General features: G+C 32.7%; 2 protein-coding genes and 1 long non-coding RNA gene across 3 annotated transcripts; all 3 read left to right on the forward strand.

Annotated features, from left to right (window-relative positions):
- Window positions 1–6,616: 6,616 nt before the first annotated feature.
- On the forward strand, window positions 6,617–8,365 carry LOC110887532. Its single transcript, XM_022135111.2, has one exon. The coding sequence runs from the start codon at window positions 6,617–6,619 to the stop codon at window positions 8,363–8,365; it is 1,749 nt and encodes a 582-aa protein (XP_021990803.2).
- Window positions 8,366–8,370: 5 nt separating this feature from the next.
- On the forward strand, window positions 8,371–10,060 carry LOC110887533. The gene is made up of 2 exons (XM_022135113.1): window positions 8,371–9,070; window positions 9,159–10,060. The coding sequence occupies exons 1-2, from the start codon at window positions 8,371–8,373 to the stop codon at window positions 10,058–10,060; spliced, it is 1,602 nt and encodes a 533-aa protein (XP_021990805.1).
- A 6,305-nt stretch (window positions 10,061–16,365) lies between these two features.
- LOC110891600 lies at window positions 16,366–17,441 on the forward strand. The gene is made up of 4 exons (XR_004871892.1): window positions 16,366–16,446; window positions 16,542–16,626; window positions 16,749–16,827; window positions 17,357–17,441. It is a non-coding gene; the product is annotated as an uncharacterized LOC110891600 (long non-coding RNA).
- Window positions 17,442–22,748: the final 5,307 nt, after the last annotated feature.

The raw sequence follows: 22,748 nt of genomic DNA on the forward strand, positions 1-22,748 counted from the left end.
GGATAGATACTTGATTAATATTGGTATACTCGCTATAGCAAAGGGAATGGAAACCCAAATAATGTAGTCGTAACATGCCCAAAACATTTTCGATTTGTTGTTTTTCAATGAAAAGCCATTTTACTTCTCACAACTCGGTTTTGAATTTTTTAATCGAGACATTGATAAAAATAGATGTATCGCAAAGATATATTCGGATTTATAAAAGTATCGTATTTTAAAAGTTATAAAGATATTAAAAAAGTCAGTATAGTCTTAATAATTCTAAGCATCATATTTTACTTATGCTAAATTTATACTTTTTTTATTATATGTCTAATTTGTATATTATGCTAAATTTATACTTGTTTATTATATATTTAATAATAGACAAACAAAACCATGTACAAACACTATTTAAAATTGTACAACATGAACCAACACAAAACTCACCTAAAGCACAAAATACAACATGATAGTGCCTACATGTATTACAAATAAGCTAAAAATACAAGTTTTAATGCCTAACAATGTTACCAATTAATAGTATATAAATAAATGGATGCATGCAACTTATTAATATAAACAAAACAGTTTCTAAATAGTGAGGGTCTAATAGAGAAAAAAACATGTTGTAGAAGTGATGAATGCATGAAATAAATATAAAGCACATGTTACAACATTGTGAAGCTGACCCGCACGTTGCAGCGGGTAGATACTTGATTAATATTGGTATACTCGCTATAGCAAAGGGAATGGAAACCCAAATAATGTAGTCGTAACATGCCCAAAACATTTTCGATTTGTTGTTTTTCAATGAAAAGCCATTTTACTTCTCACAACTCGGTTTTGAATTTTTTAATCGAGACATTGATAAAAATAGATGTATCACAAAGATATATTCGGATTTATAAAAGTATCATATTTTAAAAGTTATAAAGATATTAAAAAAGTCAGTATAGTCTTAATAATTCTAAGCATCATATTTTACTTATGCTAAATTTATACTTTTTTATTATATGTCTAATTTGTATATTATGCTAAATTTATACTTGTTTATTATATATTTAATAATAGACAAACAAAACCATGTACAAACACTATTTAAAATTGTACAACATGAACCAACACAAAACTCACCTAAAGCACAAAATACAACATGATAGTGCCTACATGTATTACAAATTGATAATATATAATATATCAATTTACTTTTACATAACTTAGATTTAATTTTTCGTTTAAAATATATAACAAAATATACATAAATTAAAAATACATTGCAAAAATTTGAAAATAAAAATAAAACATTGCATAAATTTAAAAAAAAAATGTACTACATAAAGCTACTTTTCATCCTCGTGCTCATCCTTCGTGTCATTCGCCATTTTTTTCTGCCACGAGTGGTCAAGTAGGTTGTATATAGTGCATGATGAATTTCTGTGTCATGTATATCCTCAAACTGTTTCGGACGTCTAGTAAACCAAAATATGATCTATTGTCTTTAAAATTGTTTCTTTTTAACTGTTTGTTTTTAAAATCATTCTTTTATAATAAATTATTAGTTTATTATTTCGTTATTATAATTTATCAAAAGTATTTATAATTTATACGAGAAAACCAAAATATTATCAAAAGTATTTATAAGTAAATACTTTTGATAAATACTTTTGATAATATTTTGGTTTCTCGTATAACTTTCACAATGCAATGTTTGGTTATCCTGAGTATGCCGTTACGACGTACTTAAATTATCGTCACGATATATATATTTTTATTTGAAACCGATCGAGTTGTGAGTAGCAATGTATAAGTTTATTGAAGCATAAAGATATATGTTATCAAATCTATCTAACTGTTTAGATTTTTTTATAAAGTGCGATAGGCTTTTCGTTACTCTAAATATAATTCCTAAACATTTCCTGATAATAATTGTCATCAACCTTGTCAAGACACTACTAATTAAAGGGCAAGCATAAACTACGGATATAGGCGCTATTTTGACAAAATCATGTGTAAAAACACTTTTGTCAAATCTCCTTTTGCTTCATGAAATGTTTTCTCACAACTTTAAATTATTACATATTTCTCTAAGTTTGGTTTAGCATATGTGAAACCACAAATGACATGATAAGAACAACGTACAACCATGGGCGGACCTACATTAAGCCCAGGGTGGGCGGGCGCACCCCTTGAAAAAACAAATTTAGTGTATTTTTTGGCAAAAAACTTGACCGCATCCGTGAAAATATGCTTGAACCACTCATCCGCACCCCCAGCAAATAATTTCTGGGTCCGCCACTGCGTACAACTATTAAGGGATGGGATACATGTTTATCATGGAAGTAAGCTTTTGAAAGAGGATTTACTACCAAATAATATATGTAATCTTCCTTTAAAGGTTAAAGCAATGATTGAGGAGATAATCTCAATGGTTTGAAGGTTCTATAATCACAGAATATGAATATTATAAATAAAATTTAGAATAATATAGATATGGATAGCCATCATTGCTGACAGGAAAAAAAGATGATGAAGAACAAAGAAAGGGGGAAAGCAGAAAAGCAAAAACACAACTCCTTTTAACGGTAGTTTAATGCTTTAAAGTATTCCAATAGGTGTTTTCTTTTGAAACCCATTTAAGCTTTTTCTTTAGTTGTAATATAAATATAAATTCTTTAGTTGTAATATATAAAGTTAAAAATACAAGCTAGCTTCTATATTCTATAATCTTTATCTATACTATATTACTAGAGAGGTGCTTGCGTTCGAGAGGTGTTTGCCTGAGCAGTAAAAACTAAAAAGACGGGTAATCATGTTACATCTTAATTTTTTTTTTATCAAAAACAAACAAACTATAGCAATATCATAGTCAAATTAAATAAAATAAAATGTTCACTTTTTATGCAGTAAATTAATAATATTACTAAACTAAAAATCATATTTTATAATTTTTTATAATAATCTGAACATTAATAATATTACTAATCTAAAAATGATTATCATGATTTTTCTAGCATAAATATACTAACAGAATGTAAAGATTAATATATTTAGATTATAATGAAATAATTTCTAGAAAAAATATACAAACAAGATTAATTTGCATCATCAAACATGTCTAATGGGTTGTTTGTTTTAGCTCTTAATGGGCTCTTAAAGATTCGGACATCTTACTGGTTAAGCACTTAGGGGTTGTTTGTCAACTTCCGAATGGATAAGTACTAAACCAGAAAGGGGTCTGAACCATTAAGAGCCAGTATAATGCTTAACCATTCAGAGGCAAATGCCTGGCCAATTCAGATAAAAGGAGTTAACCATTCAGACTCAGTATAATGCTTAACCATTCAAAGATAAATGTCTGAATCATTCAAACATCTGCTCACGAAAAAAAAAGTTTGAACCATTAAGTGTTGAACCGATAAGAGGTCTGAACCATTAAGAGTCTCATTAAGAGCTAAACAAACAGCCCCTTAATGGTTAAGCAGATGTTTAAATGGTTAAGACATTTGCCTCTGAATGGTTAAGCATTATACAAAATCTGAATGGTTAATACCTCTTTTCTGAATTGGTCAGACATTTATCTATGAATGGTTAAGTATTATACGGGCACTTAATGGGATCAATATTCTTACTGGTTTGCACTTAATGGTTTAGACCTGTAACTGGTTCAGCACTTACCTATTTAGTAGTTGTCAAACAGCCCCCAAGATTAATATAAGTTTAATTGAATTAATTTATAAAAATATAAAAAAAACCCTTATGACCCTAGAATCATGGATTTCTAATCAAATTGTAGTTACCTTCTACCAACAGAAATTCCTAGAGCACTTTTGTAGAGAATGAAAAATTACATAGGTTAGGCTCAAGAAATACCTCAACCGAATGAGAAATGAATTCGAGTTGGAAGATTGAAGTTACGAGCCCTAGAACTTAATTCTTCAAAATTTACAGAGGATAAGGGAAATTGGGCTTTCGTAGAGAGCTTGGGAATGGTTAATGATTCGAATGGAGTCTAGAAACATGCCTAGGTTCATAGGGCACCAAATGAAACTGATTTGGGAGTTAAAAATCGAGTTATGGAGGTCCGAAACGTGCAGGTTCACAAAACTATCAGGTTGGTCAAACGTCTCTGTCGTGTGTCGCGTGGGAACCAACTGGTTTCCCCGTGTGGCGCGGGTGGACCAGTTGACTGGGTCAACCTTTCCCTGTCGCGCGTCGCGTGGGAACCAACCGATTTCCCAGCGTGGTAGGTGTGGACCGTTTTGCATACAGTTTTGGCCCCTAAACTTTGGTAAATCCTAAAAATGTCTTGAATAGTCAAAATTAACGAATGTATATGATAAAATATCGCTTATAAAGCATGTATAAATTAAGAATTAAAAATTGAAATGATATACGTCTCAAAACGAGTAACAAAACATAGAATTCTTAAAGATTATTTCCTAGATAAAAGATTCAAATTACGATAGATATAAAAAAATCAGGTTACAAATACGGATAATCCAAGAGTGTCATAGCCACCCCTACCCCCACCGCACTACTACAAAAAACATCATTAAAAACGGTGAATTGTAGCCAATTAAAACGGTTTTAAGAAACCCGTTTTAAAAGCCAAATCACCGTTTTATAAAAATAATCCTTTTAAATCGGTTATACAAACCCGTTTTATTTGATATACATTAAAGTGCCATATATTTATTTAAAACGGTTCATTTATTTGAAACCGTTGTTTTCTTATGACCAAATAAAACGGTTAAAAAAACAAAATTGAACCGCTATTTTTGCTAAATTATTCTCAAATAAAACGGTATAAGATATTCAATTAAAACGGTTTTAAAAACAATATAAAAAACCAAAACCATCGTGATAAAAAACATCTTATAAACCGTTTTATTTGATTTATCATTTCAACCGTTTTATTTGAGTATGTTATTTGAGGTTTGTTTTGTTTCAATTAAAACGGTTTCAAAATCCTATATACCGTTTTATTTGATTTATTTTTTATTTTCAATCGTTTCATTTGAGTATGTTAATTGAGTTTTGTTTAGTTTGTTTTAAAATTTATATATATCTATATATTTTCCTTGTAATCCTTATTATTTAAAACAGTTTCAACAATTTCACCGATTTATTTGTTATATGCATTTTATATTTTAAATATATAATTCTAAAATCCATATATACCTGTTTACAGTAACATTGATTTGATTAGGGTTTAGTTTGCTTTGTGTGGTTGCCGTCAAGTGATCTAAAACAAATTCTTCAGGTAAGGTTAGTTTGGTTATCGATTCTTGAATGTTAGTTATAACACTTATATTTATTTTTTCATGATCAGAGCACAAAATTTGGTTTGGAAGAGCAATAATCATAATCAATTTGGTTCAGAAGAGCAATAATCATAATCATCAGACCATATCTACCAAACCATTTTCAAGAATTGTTTATTAAGGTAACATTATTATATTTTTAGCTTATATAATCATTGACTTATACAAACTTGCATCTTTAAATTAAAAATAATTATATAGAGCATAAGGGTTAGGCTAAACGTAACGTCATTGTTACTTGTCATACCCCTCCCCTAATCTATCATTCCATCCATGATTTTTTCCTCTAAAATTTTGTGATTTTCTAGATTAATTGTAGATGAAAGAAATTTTATTTTTTCGTCTTGACCGCAATCAATTAAAATTTATAAGTTGGAATCTAAGTAACAATTTTTAAAGTAACATTGAATTTTTGTTTGATAGGTTTTAATATTATGATCTGTTTTGATAAAAAAAATGAGGAAGTTATTAGTTGGGTCTTTTCTTTCATAAACTAATAGTTTGGATATAAAGGATTTGGTTAATTTGATTAACCATTGTTGATGAATATAAACAAAGTTCGATATATATTTCTTGAAATATGGTTTTACAAATGTTTTTAAAATTTGTTAGTAATAAAGAAATGATATTAATATTATTATTTATGTTAATATTATTAGTATAATAACCATGATAATTTTACTACTACTAATAATAATAAATTTAAAAAACTCATATTTATTTTATTTGACATAATAAGAAAAATTTTAAGTGGAAAAACATTGAAGGTGGTGATATGTTAAATAAAGAAGGCTAAAGTAATTAAATAAAAGATTTAAAAGTTTTAGGGGAGGGGGGGGGGGAGGGGTTATAGCTAGTAAAAAGATGAAAAAAATGGTACGTTTAGCGGCCCGTATTTATAAACCTTGTAGATTATACCCGTCTAAAATTAATCTATTAGAGATTAATTTTGGATTGTCCCCTTTTTCGGGACTGCTTTTTGATTATTCTATCTCATTTAGGATATATATATACACACGCGCGCATTTTAACGAGTTGATTATGTAAAAAAATTGGCAACATTTCTCTTTATACTCCATCGGGTATGTTCTTTTTGCATGCATACCTGAGGAGTTAAAGAGAAATGCTGTCGATTTTTTTACATAATCAACTCGTTATAATGTGTGTGTGTGTGTATATATATATATGAGATAGAATAATCAAAAAGTGGGTTAGGATTCACCGCCTTAAATTGCTTTAGGATTACTTATTTATTCACATCATATATGTGCATTTATATCTTTTATTTGTTTGTTTAAAAATTTCAGATGGATCGTAATCATTGGATGTACAAAACTGGGAGATTTAACCCTGCATATTTGAGAGGCGTGCAAAGTTTTATTAAGATTGCTGAAGATGATCGTGTACTAAAAGGAAATGAATCAATTCCGTGTCCTTGTATGGAATGCAAAAATTTTACCGAATTTAAAGAAATAAAGGACATCAGACATCATTTGATTACAAATGGTTTTATGTATAATTATACTTGTTGGTCAAAACATGGGGAATCACTTGCCAATCGTAGCACAACATCGACTAGTTCTGTTGGTTATAATGATGAGAACAATGATTCATACATTAGTGATGATAATGACAATTTAAATGACAGTGATGACAATTTAAACGATAACAATGATAATTTAAAAGACATGTTCGATGATTTGGAAACTAATATTGGTGACAATGATCAAGAAAAACTACAACAGATATTTGCCGATTCGGAAAAACCATTATATACAGGTTGTGAAAACTATTCTAAACTCAGTGCAGTGTTGAAATTGTTCAACTTAAAGTCGAAGTACGGATGGAGCGATAAGAGTTTTACAAGTCTATTAGTGGTTTTGAATGACATGCTTCCCAAAGACAACGAGTTACCCATATCCTTATACCAAGCTAAAAAAATGATGTGTCCAATGGGATTAAAAGTTAAAAGAATACATGCATGTCCGAATGACTGTATCCTATATAGAAATGAGTTCGAAAACAGTCATGAATGTCCTACATGTGGTGCATCGAGGTACAAGCGAAAAAAAGAAGTTGCTGAATATGATGACGATGTGACGAAAAATGGACCACCCGCTAAATTGTTGTGGTATTTTCCCATTATACCGAGACTTAAACGTTTATTTGCTAATGCTAAAGAATCAAAATTATTGCGTTGGCATTTTGAAGATCGTAAAAAAGATGGAAAGTTAAGACATGTGGCGGATTCACCTCAGTGGAGAAATATTGATTATAAATTTCCAGATTTTGGTACCGAGATTAGAAATATACGGTTTGGTCTTAGTTCGGACGGTATCAATCCTTTTGCAAATATGAGTAGTCGTCATAGTACTTGGCCGGTTCTTATGTGCATCTACAATCTTCCACCATGGTTATGTATGAAACGAAAATACATAATGATGTCGTTGTTAATTCAAGGTCCATACCAACCCGGTAATGACATTGATGTTTATTTATCTCCTTTGATTGATGACATGAAAACACTATGGAGTACAGGCGTAAACATGTATGATGCTTATAAAAAAGAGAACTTTACTTTGAGAGCCATGATTTTTTGCACCATAAGTGATTTTCCAGCATATGGAAATTTGTCAGGATATAGTACGAAAGGTAAAAAAGCTTGTCCAGTATGTGAAGACGAAACAAGTTCGATATGGTTAAATAATTGCAGAAAAACCGTGTATATGGGACATCGACGATTTCTTCCCACTAACCACCGTTATCGAAGAAAAACCAAAGAGTTTGATGGAAATACTGAGCTCCGAACGGTTCGGAAAGGGGGTTTTGATGCATATTCGCGAGTTGAAGGTATAAACACCGTGTTGGGAAAAAGAACTCGTACTGAGAAAGGAACTCGTACCAAGAAAGGAACTCGTACCAAGAAAGGAACTCGTACCAAGAAAGGAACTCGTACTGAGAAAGGAACTCATATCGAAAATAGAGATAATTGGAAAAAAGGTCAATTTTTTGGGATTTACCTTACTGGAAATGTTTGGAAGTTCGACATTGCCTAGATGTTATGCATATTGAAAAGAATGTGTGTGATAGTTTGTTGGGCTTATTGCTAAATATTTCCGGAAAAACTAAAGATGGTGTTAATGCTCGTAAAGACATGGAAGAGATGGGAATACGTAAAGAGCTTGCCCCTGTTGAGAGTGTGAATGGTACTTATCTCCCACCTGCATTTTATACTATGTCAAAGGCAGAAAAAACAAAGTTTTGTAAATGTTTACATGATATTAAAGTCCCATCTAGCTATTCTGCAAATATTAAAAGTTTGGTGTCGATGAAAGAGTGTAAATTGCTTGGTATGAAGTCTCATGATTGTCATGTTTTAATGACACATATGATTCCTATTGCAATTCGTGGATTATTACCGGAGAACATTCGACATACAATCACAAAACTTTGTTTGTTTTTTAACATGATTCACACAAAGGTTATTGATCCCGAAGTCTTGGACGAATGGCAAAAGGAAATTATCATTACCCTTTGTGAACTAGAGATGCATTTTCCACCGTCCTTTTTTGATATAATGGTACACCTGATATCTCATATCGTACAAGAGATTAAGGCTTGTGGTCCTGTATTCCTACGTTACATGTACCCTTTTGAAAGATACATGGGTTTCTTAAAAGGTTATGTAAGAAACCGTAACCATCCCGAGGGCAGTATTGTTGAAGGATATATTTGCGAAGAGGCGACCGAGTTCTGCACAGGTAATGGTATCATAAGAACTATAATATTATTAATTGATATTAGTTTTGATAGATACAATTTACAATATACTAACTGATATATTCACAGGTTATTTGGAAGGTGTCGAAAGTATTGGTGTTCCTAAAAGTCGTCATTCAGGTCGACTTGCAGGTTTGGGAGTAGTTGGTATGAAAATAATAGATCCAGGCTATGAGGATCTACAACTTGCACATTTTGTTGTTCTACAACATATGACATGCATTGCTTCATATATTGAAGAACACATGGAAATATTACGATCGACGCATTTGCAAAAGACAGAAAAATGGTACAAAACTAAACATAACGAACAGTTTTCTGAATGGATGAAGAACAAGGTGGCGAAAACTTACGATCAACCAAATGTTGATAAAACTGTGCAAAAGTTGGGGCAGGGGCCAGATTTTAGAGTAAAATCATACCAAGGGTATGATATTAACGGTTATACATTTTACACTAAAAATCAAGATAAAAAAAGTGCAACGCAAAATAGCGGAGTCACGTTAATAGCCTCAGCTACAGAATTTGACAGAGTTAATCACGCCAAAAGAATCGCCACAAACTCATATTATGGTGTCATAGAAGAAATTTGGGAGTTAAATTACGATGATATCATTATACCTTTGTTAAAATGTAAGTGGGTCGATAATCGTACAGGTGTTAAAGTTGATGAATATGGTTTTACACTTGTCGATCTTACCACTGATGGGTATAAATCCGAACCATTCATTCTTGCAAGTCAAGCCACACAAGTGTTTTTTGTGAATGACCCAAGCAAACCAAAATACCATATAGTATTGCAAAGTAAACGTCGTATTCTTGGTGTTGATCATGTTGTTGATGAGGAAGAGTACAACCAATTTGATGAGCTACCGCCATTTTCAGTCGGTGTTCAATCGATAAACGAATCTGCAACTGATGGCGTCACATACGTACGATCCGACCACAACGAAAGGATATATGTTGAATAATCAAGGTTGATATGATATATCTATATTTTACTTCTTATTAAATCGTTGAAGCCAATTTACTAATAAACCTTTTTTTTCCAGGAATGATCGAAACCAAGAAAAGAAAAGAAGAAAAAGATTATAAAAGACTCGAGATTTTCGTTTCTTGTTTTTCAATGAACGGGAGGACATGTAACTCTTTATGTTTTTGGGGTTTTCTTTTTAACTATTTTTATTTCATCAACTTGTTTGTATTTTTAAGTTCCATTATTCTTGTTTTAGTGATGCTTGAAACCGAATCGAGTTATCTCGGGTCCGTAACTTGGATACATCGAGGTAATTTTAGATTGTTGACGACTTTTTGCTTGATTGTTACATTCTCCTTATTTGCAAAATGAAATGTTGGTATGAGGTAATGAGATTGTTAATTGAGACTCTGTAATTACAATGTTCGAACCAACTTAATTTTGGAACAAGTACATATGTATGCATATCGCAAGTTTGATTTTTGGGTTTTTATCGGGTGCTATATTGAGTGCTAGTTCCCTTTAGCGGCGACCCGAAACCTATTTATAACCCGATTTTTAATTAATACTTTAAAAAAAATTATGTTGATAAATATATTATGAATTTACATCGAGATAGTTGGTAACCGGGCAACAAGCTGCGCCGCTACCTCTTTTTGAATAGCAAAACTAAGCTTTTAAAAACAAAATAAACAAAATAAGTTGTTTAAAAAAAATTTAAACGGTTTAATAACTTCATGAGCCCACCACATCAACTCCGGACGTATCTAGTAGAACAAACCGGATGGTGCCATGCCATCCCCTCCAACAGTTGTATGAGTTTGGTTTCGTACGAACATTCTCTAACCCGTTGAAGATGCTCTAATTGGGCTAGCAGACTTTGGGGCTGTTTGGCAACATCTGAATAGTTAAAAGTTGAATTAGTAAAAAGTCTGAACCATTAACTGCTGAATCAGTAAGAGGTCTAAACAATTAAGAGCCAGTATAATGCTTAACCATTCAGAGCAAATTTCAGAACCATTCAGACATCTGCTCGTGAAATAAATAGTCTGAATGGTTGGCGTTGAAACGGTTCGAGTCGAAATGGTACAGGTCAAAATGGTTGGCGTCGAAACAGTACGCGTCGAAACGGTACGAAACTCGTTCCGACCCGAAACTCGTCTCATGCGGAAATTCGTGTCGGCCCAAAAAAAATTATTTGTTTAATGTGTTTGCGGTTTACTATATATTTTTTCCTTTGATTGTCTTATATAATATAATATAACTAATTTATTTTGTTTAACCATTGTATTTTTCTTCATGTTACTCTAAACTATACATTTTTAGAAAAAAATCATTCAGAACTTATGTTAGTTTCATTTTCTTTCATCGTTTGAAATAGAGCTCGAACTGTTGTATAATATAATATAACTAAATTAATTATCACACAAGTAAACCAGGTTATAAATAGGTTTTCACATAAGATAGCCTATATGGATTTTAGATTTTTAGGTTATTTAATAACGGGCTTCTATTGATAAAAGGGTTAAAAATAATCGGTAATTACTTCCCACCTTTCTCTTTTCACTTTCATCTCCCCGCCTTATCTCCCCGCCTTTAGAAGCCCTAACCGCCACAACCCCTCAGTTACCGCACTGAGAGGAACACGTCCAGATATAGTGTTGAGATACATCCTTCTTGTAATCGCTACATACATTGGCACAAGAGCATGGCTCCATCAGATTCAGTCTCGTCAGATTCAGTCTCGTCCTGTACCAATCCATCAGATTCAGGTATGTTTCAAACTCGAATTACAAGCAATTACACTTCAAACTAATGCAATCGGAAGTCCTAAACACCAATGAGTAAATTGCTATAGGCAAACCCTAATTTAAAACCAAACTCTAATTTAAAACCCTAAAAATGTCTATAGGATTTTGCTCTAATGGTTAGGGCTTAATTTTATTTGGTTTTGTAGTTTTGTTTTGGGCTTCTTAGGTAGTCTTTGCTTTGAAAATCTGCCATTACTTCTTGTTTTGAAGAGAAATAGGGGATAATTCTTTCAAGCCTTACTTTAATCAACTTTGTGGTTCAACATATGTTAGGGTCTTAGGATTTAAGTGATGAATATATTATGCACTTTTGGTTTTGTGCCATGTTTTTTTTTTATATATAATTTGGTCTCAGATGTCCCCACATCTTCGATTTTGTTAGTTTTTTTAGTATTTAAATGTGAAAGTGATGTTTTATATTATCTGGTCCCTACCTCTCACATTAAAAAGTTAGGATTTTTTTTTAGAATTTCAAAATATATCTACTTAAATAAGGTTTGCTTGACTTCCAGGATAAAAGTGCATGTTTCTATTTCCATATTAAGTCACTTTATTCGTTTTCTTGATTGCTCTTGTGTGCTGCTGTTATAATAATAATGTCATTTAATATGTTTTGTTGTTTGATTCTTGGGTGTGCTAATGTTTACGTTTGTATAACGTTTTATTGATTTTTTCTTAGGAAAAATGTCTAATAAGCGCAAGCGAGGAGCTGCAAAATGTTTGAAGAAGTTTAATGATCCGGAAGAATGTACTGTTAAATTCAATGAGAACGGTTTAGCGATTGGAAAAAATGCGGCGACTTTTAAGTCATGGGTTGGCATAGAGTTTAGGAAAAGGATTCCTTATCATAAGGTAGCTAAACAAGTAGACAAACAACTGTACGATGATTTATGGGAGTATATTAAGGTATTATATTTTTATCTACAAAATTTAAATATTATATATGTTACTTTTTATGTTTTACTTATTTTTTTGAATACACAGGAATCATGGAAGATACCTAACAACGATGCAAAAGATACAGTCGTGAAACTTGGAAAGGTCTCAATGAGAAACTTTCGACATACACTTGCAACCAAATACGCTCAAAAAGATATATCTCCCTTTGAAACGTTCAAATTTCTAGACAAAAGTTATTGGGATTCTTTTGTTGTAAAAGTAAAATCTGAACGTTTTAAGGTATTCTTTAATTTATTATTAATATTATTATATGTTTTAAATAAGATTATTATATGTTGTAATTAGTATTAACGGTTTTCTTTTTATATTTTCTGAAGAAAATAAGTCGAAAAGCAAAGAAGAGTGCAGAAAAAAACACTGACCATGCCCATGTAGGACGAATGGGATTCGTTGGATTGGAGGATGTTTGGGAAGATAGATGGAAGCAACTAGTAGAAAGCTACCCACACCTAGAGGTATTCGGAGATGAACGTATACAGAAATATACTGTTAGTAGATCGTACTATAATCATCTCACAAAGTTGTACGAACTTCCACAACACCTATTATCAGATGGTGAATTCAAAGGAACACTTCACAAATTTGTAAGTATTTATATACATTTATATATATATATATAAATCATTTTTACCGCAATTTGTTTTTGTAACAGCATTGTAAAGAGAGAGAGATGAAAGAAGATGGTACATACTATGACATTGGAAAAGACGTAGTGACTGAAGTGCTTGGTAATGGTCATCATCACGGGGGACGTACTCTGTTAGTTTCAAGTGTGCTTGGTGTTACAAAAACCTTGCATTCCAGAAAGAGAAAAAAGAAGTCTAAGGGGGTTGATAGAGTAATAGAAGAGACAGACACGGTGCAAAGGGACCAATCTCGTTTAGTTGCAACGGCTCAGGCTCTACCGGAAATTGAGGTACCATATTTCCTCTATATTAATTAATGAGTAAACCGCCATTTTCGTCCCTGTGGTTTGTTAAAAGTTGTCACTTCAGTCCAATTTTTAACGTCTGATTACTATTCTTTTTAATACGGCTGCACACTAGTAGAAAAACACCTTTCTTGACGCGCCTTGAGCGTCATAAAGGGCACCTTTCTTGGACGGTTTAAAAGTGACCCCATGTTAGAAATCTGGGTGTACGGCTGCGTTTACGGCCCGTTCGCTGCCATTAAATGGCTGCGTTTAGGGCCGTATAACGACTGCGTACGGGCTGTAAAAGCAGCTGTTTAGCGGCTGCAAACACAACGGTTATCCGCTGCGTTTACGGCCCGTTCGCAGCCTTTAAATGACTGCGTTTACGGCCATATAACGGCTGCGAACGGTCCGTAAACGAAGCGGTTTAACGGCTGCAAACGCAAAAGTTAACCAATGCGTTTACGGCCTGTTCGCAGCCGTTAAATGGCTGCGTTTAAGGCCGTATAACAGCTGCGAACAAGCCGTAAGCGCAGCGGTTTAACGGCCAGTTCGCAGCTGTTATACGGCCATAAACACAGTCGTTTAACGGCAGCGAACGGATGGATTTGGATTAGAAAATACATATCTGAATTTTTTGGATTTGGATAGTATTCTTACAAAGTTTTTGCCATTTCAGATATCTAAAAATAATTCTAAAAAAGTTTTTAAATAATAAATATTATTAGAATTTTCGGATATTATGTATATTTTGAATGAATTTTTTAGAAAGTTTCGGATATTTTGGATAATTCAGATATTAGAAATAGCGATACATTAGAAAAAGATAGGTGTATTTTATAGTATTTACTAACAGTATTTACGTGTTTGCAGTCAATCACTACTTGTGAGCTTATATGGCCATTCGACGATTCCTTCCCCAACATGATTTTAGGACATGGGCAAGCTTATCCGTCTTCTGATAGGATCTTAGATAACAACCCGATGCATGTTGATTACATAAAGATCTATGTAGATGGTGTAGTGGAAAAATATAAAGGTTATCCAATCCCGCCACACACAATGAAGCCCGAGGAAGTAACTGATATGGGTAGTACACAAGGAAATTTTATTCAATGGCCTAGAAAAGCCATAAAGGTATATTTTTTACGAAACTGTAGCCGTATATTACTTTATTTATTGTTATATTAACAATATTTGTTTTATGATACAGCTTTTAAACACTGATTCTCGTCAAGAATCAGATGCTTATCATCAACAACCACCACCCGACTATTCTGAGTGTTATATGCCAGCTCCGGTAATTGTTTTTTTTTATAACTTATAATTTACATATAGTTGAAATAAAATATATTTTCTTTGCTAATGTAGCCTGACGAAGGACACATGGAATTTCAAGAAGAAGTTAACACTGGAGTGAGTTTTATGGATTTGGTAATCACTTTATTCTATTTCTCTCTCTCTATATATATAGCTATAAGAAATGGTCTGATAATGTCATTTGTTAATGTAGCTAAATATTGAGATTCCAATACCACCGAGTCATAACAAGGATGTTGCTGATCCTAAAGTTATTGAGACTGCTCCTACTCGGCCTGTTCGTAGCGAGCATGTTCCTATACCGCATGTCTCCACTGAGCCTGTTCCTACACAACCTGTCTCCACTGAGCCTGTTCTTGCACCGCTTGTCTCTACTGAGCCTGTTCTTGCACCGCGTGGGTCTACTGAGCCTGTTCGTACAACACCTGTTTCCAAACCGAAGAAAAAAAATACAAACATCGCTAAACTTTTGAGAAAGGTAAAGAAAAGGCGGCCTGAAAACATATATAGATTAGTAGAAGAATTGGCGCTTAAAGCTAACGAAAGCGCAACGGTTGCGGTTACTTCGCCAAACGGAATGTACAAGGAACCTGAAGTTGAGCACGTTGAAATAAAGGAATTAATGAATCTATCTCTTGACAAATGGGCGGAGCTCGGAACTTTGAATTGGTATATTATGTAAGTACATTGATTTTTTGTTCAGTTATTTTATGGAAACATTTTATGAAAATATAAGTGAGTGATACTAATTTATAATATTTCTTTCTTTGCTTTTAGGTATTTATATGCTTTGGGAGAGATAAACAGCTTGAATAAAACTGCGTATTTTAATCCTCATTATATTGCATTAAATGCAATTGAAGCAAATGAAAACCTTGCCATAAATCATATTAAATCTGTCATGAAGTATCATAAGAAAAGACAATATTTTATGGCACCATATTTAGCCGGGTATTAGTTTTTTCTTTTTTGCTACTTTTCTTGATTTTATTTATTTCATTTAGTTAAAAACTAACATATTAATTTTTGTAAAAAACTTCATAATGCAGGGGTCATTATTCATTAATTATGATTCATCACAACCCCGTAGATAAAAACTACTATGGACATATTATCGATTCAAGCAATGAGGAAAAAGATGCATCGTGTTACAAGATCACTGAGTTATTTGAAAAAGCTACGAAAACGAAAATAACATGGAAAATGGAAAATGTAAGTTTTTATTCATTTTCTTTAAGTTTTGTTTATTTATATTTTTTAACTAGTTACTTGTTAATTCAATATATTTAGTGTCATCAACAAAGCGGAACCTGGGAATGTGGGTATTATGTGATGTACGCTATGTATGATTTTTTGATGACTTGCAGAGAACATCTTGTAAGTATATTTATATATTTATATCTTTTATATGTTGAACTATAATGCATATTGAATTGTAATCTAACTTTTATTTATTTATTTATTTGTTCAAGATGATGTACAATTCTAGGCCCCTTACTCGGTGTGAAATTGACAAATTTGTAGAAAACATATTAAAGACGTTTGTGCAATTACATGGTAAGCTTTTATCTTCTTTTCATGTTATTTTGTATGAATATGTAATCTAGAGCATAGATATGGTATGCTTGTGACCTTGGCTGGTGATAGTGCCACTTATATATTTATATTATATTATGCAGTAAAGAAGAGAGCAAATTCTACCTGACGATTCACCGGGATTTTTAAAGAAACAATTTGCTATTGGCTTCTAAGAATCAGGTTAGTTTTAACTTTGATTTGATATTGTTAGCATGTAGTCTCTTGCGTAGAGATTTTGGGGTGTCGATATATTGGTAGTTTCGCTATCCGATGCGTTCTATGCACATCTAATGTGGTTTCTAGTTATTATAAAGTAAAATAGCTGTAAATTCTTAAATGAGCTAAATTTGACCGTTAGGATTATGGTTTCTAGTTATTATGTGAATCCCATGCTGCCTTGAGTATCTAAGTACATTTGGAATCCTATAGACCAGATAGTCGTGAATTTTGGTCTAGTTCGAAACGCATTTCGTCCAATATGTTAGTTTAGCGATTCGAGTTTAAGGTTTTATTTAGTTAATTGTATGACATAGTTAATACTCACAATAATAAGAGTATTTATAAACTGATTTGGTGTTGATAAAACTAGAATTAACTTGAAACCATGTATTAGCTTGGATCTATTGATGTTGACATGTTCTTTCTCCAGTTACATAATACTACATTCAGGTTATAAGTTTAAAGTTTTAATGTGTCATTGTTTTTGCAGGGGTTGAATTCACAGCAATATGGATGTGTGCTAGAGGGTTCAAGTCAACTTATTAAGGATTTCTAGTAGATGTTATTTTGCCGAAACTTGGATTAATGGGTTATGTAAAGACAAATTAGAACAATTGTGTGATGTTTTGAAGAACCAGATTTCCTTTATATTTATGCATCTATTTTTGTTTGAATGGCTTAGTAATGCTTTTAAATTATTAATTGTATTATATAATTAGTTACTGTATATAATATAACCTCATGAACCTCATGGTTAGCAGTAATTGAATGATGAAAAACATTTTTAAGAGGGTATATTTCTTTTTTAAAACAATCATAAATGACCACTTTTTAAAACAACCTAAAACGATGTTGTTTTGATTTTTTAAAACACTCATAAATCATAAAAGAACCTTTTAAAACCGTTGATTTGTATTTTTAAAACACTTAGAAACTCATGAACACCTTTTAAAACGGTTGATTCCACCTTTTAAAACGGTTGTATTAGTTTTTTTAAAACACTCATAATCTAAAAACACCACTTTTAAAACGGTTGCATTTTTTTTTTAAAACACTCATAATCTACACAAGCACTTGTGAACGTGATTTTTTGTGCAAGCCTTTTAAAACGGTTGAGTCTTAATTAAAACGGTCCATTAGCTTTTAAAACATATGAATTTAAAACGGTGGTCCAACCGTTTTAAAATGTATAGATCACCGTTTTAAAAAGGGTTATTTTTGTACTAGTGCCGGTACCTGCCATATGTCGCCATAAAGCAAATATAGCGGGTGAAGCTATCTTGATATTTCTATTCCAAACGATTATTTTCGAGGTAAGCCCATTTTGGTGAGAACCTATTTTAACCCGAACTAAACTAATACACTTTTTCAAACAACCAGTTTGACGCGAACCTAATTTCCCGAACCCGTTTCGACCCGAACAACCCATTTTCTGTGCAAAAGAATAGCATGCAAGTGAAGTTTCCAAAGCTAGAGCTTCCTACAAGATTTTTCTTTCATAAAAGAAAGGTAACTCTTTTGAAACCAAAAATCCAAACTCCAAACCAATGTATGAGTTCCACTGCATAATGTACAAAGGAATACAGCAGCATCTGATGTGAATTAGTAAAAGGAAATATCTTTAACTAAACTACAAAATTTACACAAATATAAAAGGTTATTTCTTTCTTTCTATATATGATTCTTTTGCATGAAAGTAAGGAGAAGCTTGTCTTGGATCTGTCACCCAGATGCTTTTAATGGAATCTTTCCATTGAAGTTCACAAGTACAGACAACATGAATCATATCTATCTTTTTCTTTTTTTTTAAACGGTAAACTTCATGCATAAGGTTACCATATTCTTCAAATCGGAGAGTCCTGTATTGCCCCATTTTGGCCAGACTATGTTGTCTTAACCGGACCCACGCTGGCTTCAAACTTTGGCTTTTTTGGGCGTTCCCCGAGAAACCATACCGCCGGCTGACACTTGACAGTCGTTGTGCCACCACAAAAGTAAAACTCTCGGGCGTAACACACGGTGGGACGAAAACCCAGTTGGGCTTGGGAATCGAACTGACAACCTCACACAAGGTCTCGTCCAAATCCTTCACTGCCTAAATCCACCCCAATATGACACAAGTGAGAATTGAACTTGAGTCTCTATTGAAAAATCCAAACCTTCTACCACTAGACCGGCCACAAGTAGGGGATAATCATATCTATCTTTAGTTTCATGATTTGGATTTTATGATTTTGAGGGATCCAAGGATTTAAAGATAGATGTGGGGTTTTGTGTGTGTAGAATGTTTGGGTAACATAGAAGACCAGTCAAAAAGGGCATGAAAGACAAAAGTTAAATGAGGAATGTTTTGATCAGAGATCTTGGATATGTAATGATGATGCTTTTAATGATTATTTGGTCATTGAGATAAAAAGAAAAGAAACAAAGTGAAGAGAGAGATGTTGCTTTTCTTTTCTCTTGTGTGCTTTTTTTTTTCTGTAAAACCCAACCCCCTCACCCTCCCCAATTGATTTGTGTGAAGCAAAGAACAAATAGATTAATGAAATAAATAATTGGCAATGTTTTAAAAATCAGTTCTAATAGGCTGGTCAAGTCTTAGAAACGAGTTAGAAAGGTCTTAAAAATAGGATAGTTAGTAAAAGCAGTGTTGTAAAATTTGGGACTAGTCGGCGATTAATCGTTAGTCGGTCAGTCAATGATTATTATTTCGTTCATCGGTCCATTAATTGGTAGTCGGCCCTAGTCAGACCTAGCTGGACCTAATCGACCCTAGTCAGCCGGCCAAAAATCAGCGATTTCGGCCAGATCCGGCCAAACCCTATAAATTCCTGCCAAAACCTCTAAATTTCAGCCAGTTTCCAACCAAACCATGTAGATTCCAGCGATTAATCTTGTATACCTAAAAAATAGGTCGAGGATTAAAACTTTTCTGCTTAAAATATTTACCTACCGGCCGGCTAGCGATGAGCGAGTTTTACAACCTTGATTAAAGTAGGTAGATATTGGTGGTTTTCATTGGTTTTGCTCTGGTATTGATTATGTTTCAGCGATAGCAATTATGTATGATTATGTTTTTCCTGTTTTGGGTTGAGATCCTGTACAAACAGTGCTAATTATAAGAACCGTAAGAACAGATCTGAACCATTGTTAATTTAAATCAAAGGTTGATATTGATTATAAATAAAACTCTTATAATTAAAAATTACTACTAACAAATTAGGGGTAATTTTGTAAAATTGCTAGTCATTTGACCATTTTCTATTAAATACAAATTCCACCAAGGTTTTTTAAACTAAAATAACTTTTATATACTTCATTATTTTTTTTTAAAATATATACCATAAAATCAAGTATTTTTTTATCTTTAATATGAGTACCATATTGCTATACCTTTTTGTATTTATAAAAGTGTTTTTTAAAAAAAGTTAACAAAAGGTGTTTTATATTTGTGCTAATAAGGTGCTGATTATGTGTTAATTACAAAATAATACAAACAAACACCAAAAGTAGATATAATCAGCACATCTGGTGTGCTGATAATGGAGAACGATTGAAGATGTTGTGCTAATGTCGTTTATGTTGATAATGGAGAACGATTCGAGGACGATGTGCTGATAATGAAGAACGATTAATGATGTTGTGCTAATTATATAGTGTTGTGCTGATTATATTTTTTGTAATTATTTTTAATTAGTTATAAATAAATATGGTCAAAAAGTCTAAATTACCCCTAAACTAATTTTTTATTGATGGACACTTGTCAATTATGTATTGGTTCTTATGGTTCTTACAAACTTAAGTGTTTGTATTTGATCCCATTCCATTATGTTTTAATTAAAATACATAAATCAAGAGTGAGTTTAGTTGTATAATATGAAAAATATAAAATAGTTATGAAAAAATATTGAAATTAGAAAGTGTTCAAACTTGTTTTTTCCATGAAAATAGAAAGTGTTCAAACTTGTTTTTTCCATGAAAAAAAATACAATGAAAAAACGAGACCTTAGTTTTCTGTTTTTAATAACTTAGATATAAAAAAACATGTCGACATTGTTTTCTAGTTTGTTTTTAATAAATTTAATTATTTAATAATCAGTATACTATTCTCCAGACTTTTCAAGCCCACTAGTCAGTAGTCATATACACCATTTAACAAAATGGACTCAACCCATCAATAGAGCAGCCCAATGCATTTGGACATAAAACTTGGCCCAAGTAAGATAAAAAATATTGACAAGAAACAAGCAATCACTTTTGAATTCTGGTTTGTTTACTTAGACGCAAGACTTAATCAATATTAATGTTTAATCGCATACATAGACGTAGCTTATTATCTTGATACTACTACTGACGTAGAGCACCATCCATGTGGTGTTTGATCTTTAACTAAACTAAATCGGGTGTATTGGGCATGAACCGGTGGCGTACTATAAATCATCTGCTGAATCGACGCTAGAATCAAGCACACCAAAATGAAACAAATCACAGGCCTATGATTAACACACGTTTAAATGCTTAACATAACTGTCTTTCAATAAAGTTGGATTACTAACTCGATCTTTGATCTGAGGCGCAGCATAGTGGGGGTAGCCGACCACTGGCGAAGCTTGAAATTTCCGAGCGGGGGGTCGAAAACGAATTATACCAAAAAAATTCTATAAAACCAGGGGGTCAAAAATGTGTATACCCAAAAATTTACCACTTTGTTTGATATAATGTATATGATGGGTTACATATACATAACTTGCATTGATTGATTAACTTTAGACACGAACCATATTAAACGACACTAACATGACATCTACTACACATCGAAAAATCAAACAATGATTCATATAAATTAGAACCTACTTATCAAAATGCATAACTATTCAATTATTTATGATGAACGAATACTAAGCATAACAGTTCATAAAAGTTTAATGAATAACTAAACCAAAGCCCAATCCATTTAGCCCAATCCAAGAGCTTTGTCGTCTTGTTATTAATTAATTCACAGAACCGACGTGAAGTCCTTTTAATTGCTCACTGGTTCATTTCTTAGTGGCCTGTTCATTAGGATGAGTATTTGGTAGTTGGTACTTGGTATAGGTAACGATTTTTTTGTATCGAATCGGTACTTATTTTTTGATGTTTTCGACAACGGTACCGGTATTTTACCGAATTTTACCCTCAAATACCAGTACCGTATATCGTCCTGGTACTGGTACATACCATACCGAACATTTTCAGTACTGGTACCCACATTTGGCGAATTTCAGTACCGGTATTTTCGGTACCGCTACCGAGCTCGTCCACTATTCACACTTAGTTTCTACCAATTGTATATTGGTAATAACTCTCAAATTCGAATCCGATCCTAACCACAGTGGTCTTCGGGCGCCGGGTTTTCGCCGGAACTGGAGATGGTGGATCTAGGCTACCCAACGTTGTTTACAGTCACGGCATTGAGTTACCCGAGATAGCCGAGCATTTATTCGTTGGCCATTTAAAAAAATTATATTTTTTTCTCCACAAAAGTCGATGTAATTCTCTTTAAATAATCGTTGGGCCTCTTAAATGGCTTAACTAACTTGAGCGAGCCAAACGGGCGAGCTCATCTCGGATCATACATTTACATGATGCTTCTAAGCGCGATTCAAGTTGCAAATTAATTTACCAACATAATTATATGGGTGATAACGTAAGAGAGGTGATTTGGAAGAAATGTGTGCATACGGTGGTGGATTGAGATTTTTTTTTTTTTTTGAAACGGCGACTTTCTTTTGTGTTTGGCTACTGCACTCCTCAAATGCGTTCTTTTACAAGAGATAAAGAAAATGGGTGCATACTGAACCAAGATTCAACTTGTATCCTTTTAAATTAGTCTTTTAGATCAT

This window comes from Helianthus annuus, chromosome 11 (genome assembly GCF_002127325.2).
Source record: "Helianthus annuus cultivar XRQ/B chromosome 11, HanXRQr2.0-SUNRISE, whole genome shotgun sequence".
Taxonomy (NCBI): Eukaryota; Viridiplantae; Streptophyta; class Magnoliopsida; order Asterales; family Asteraceae; genus Helianthus; species Helianthus annuus.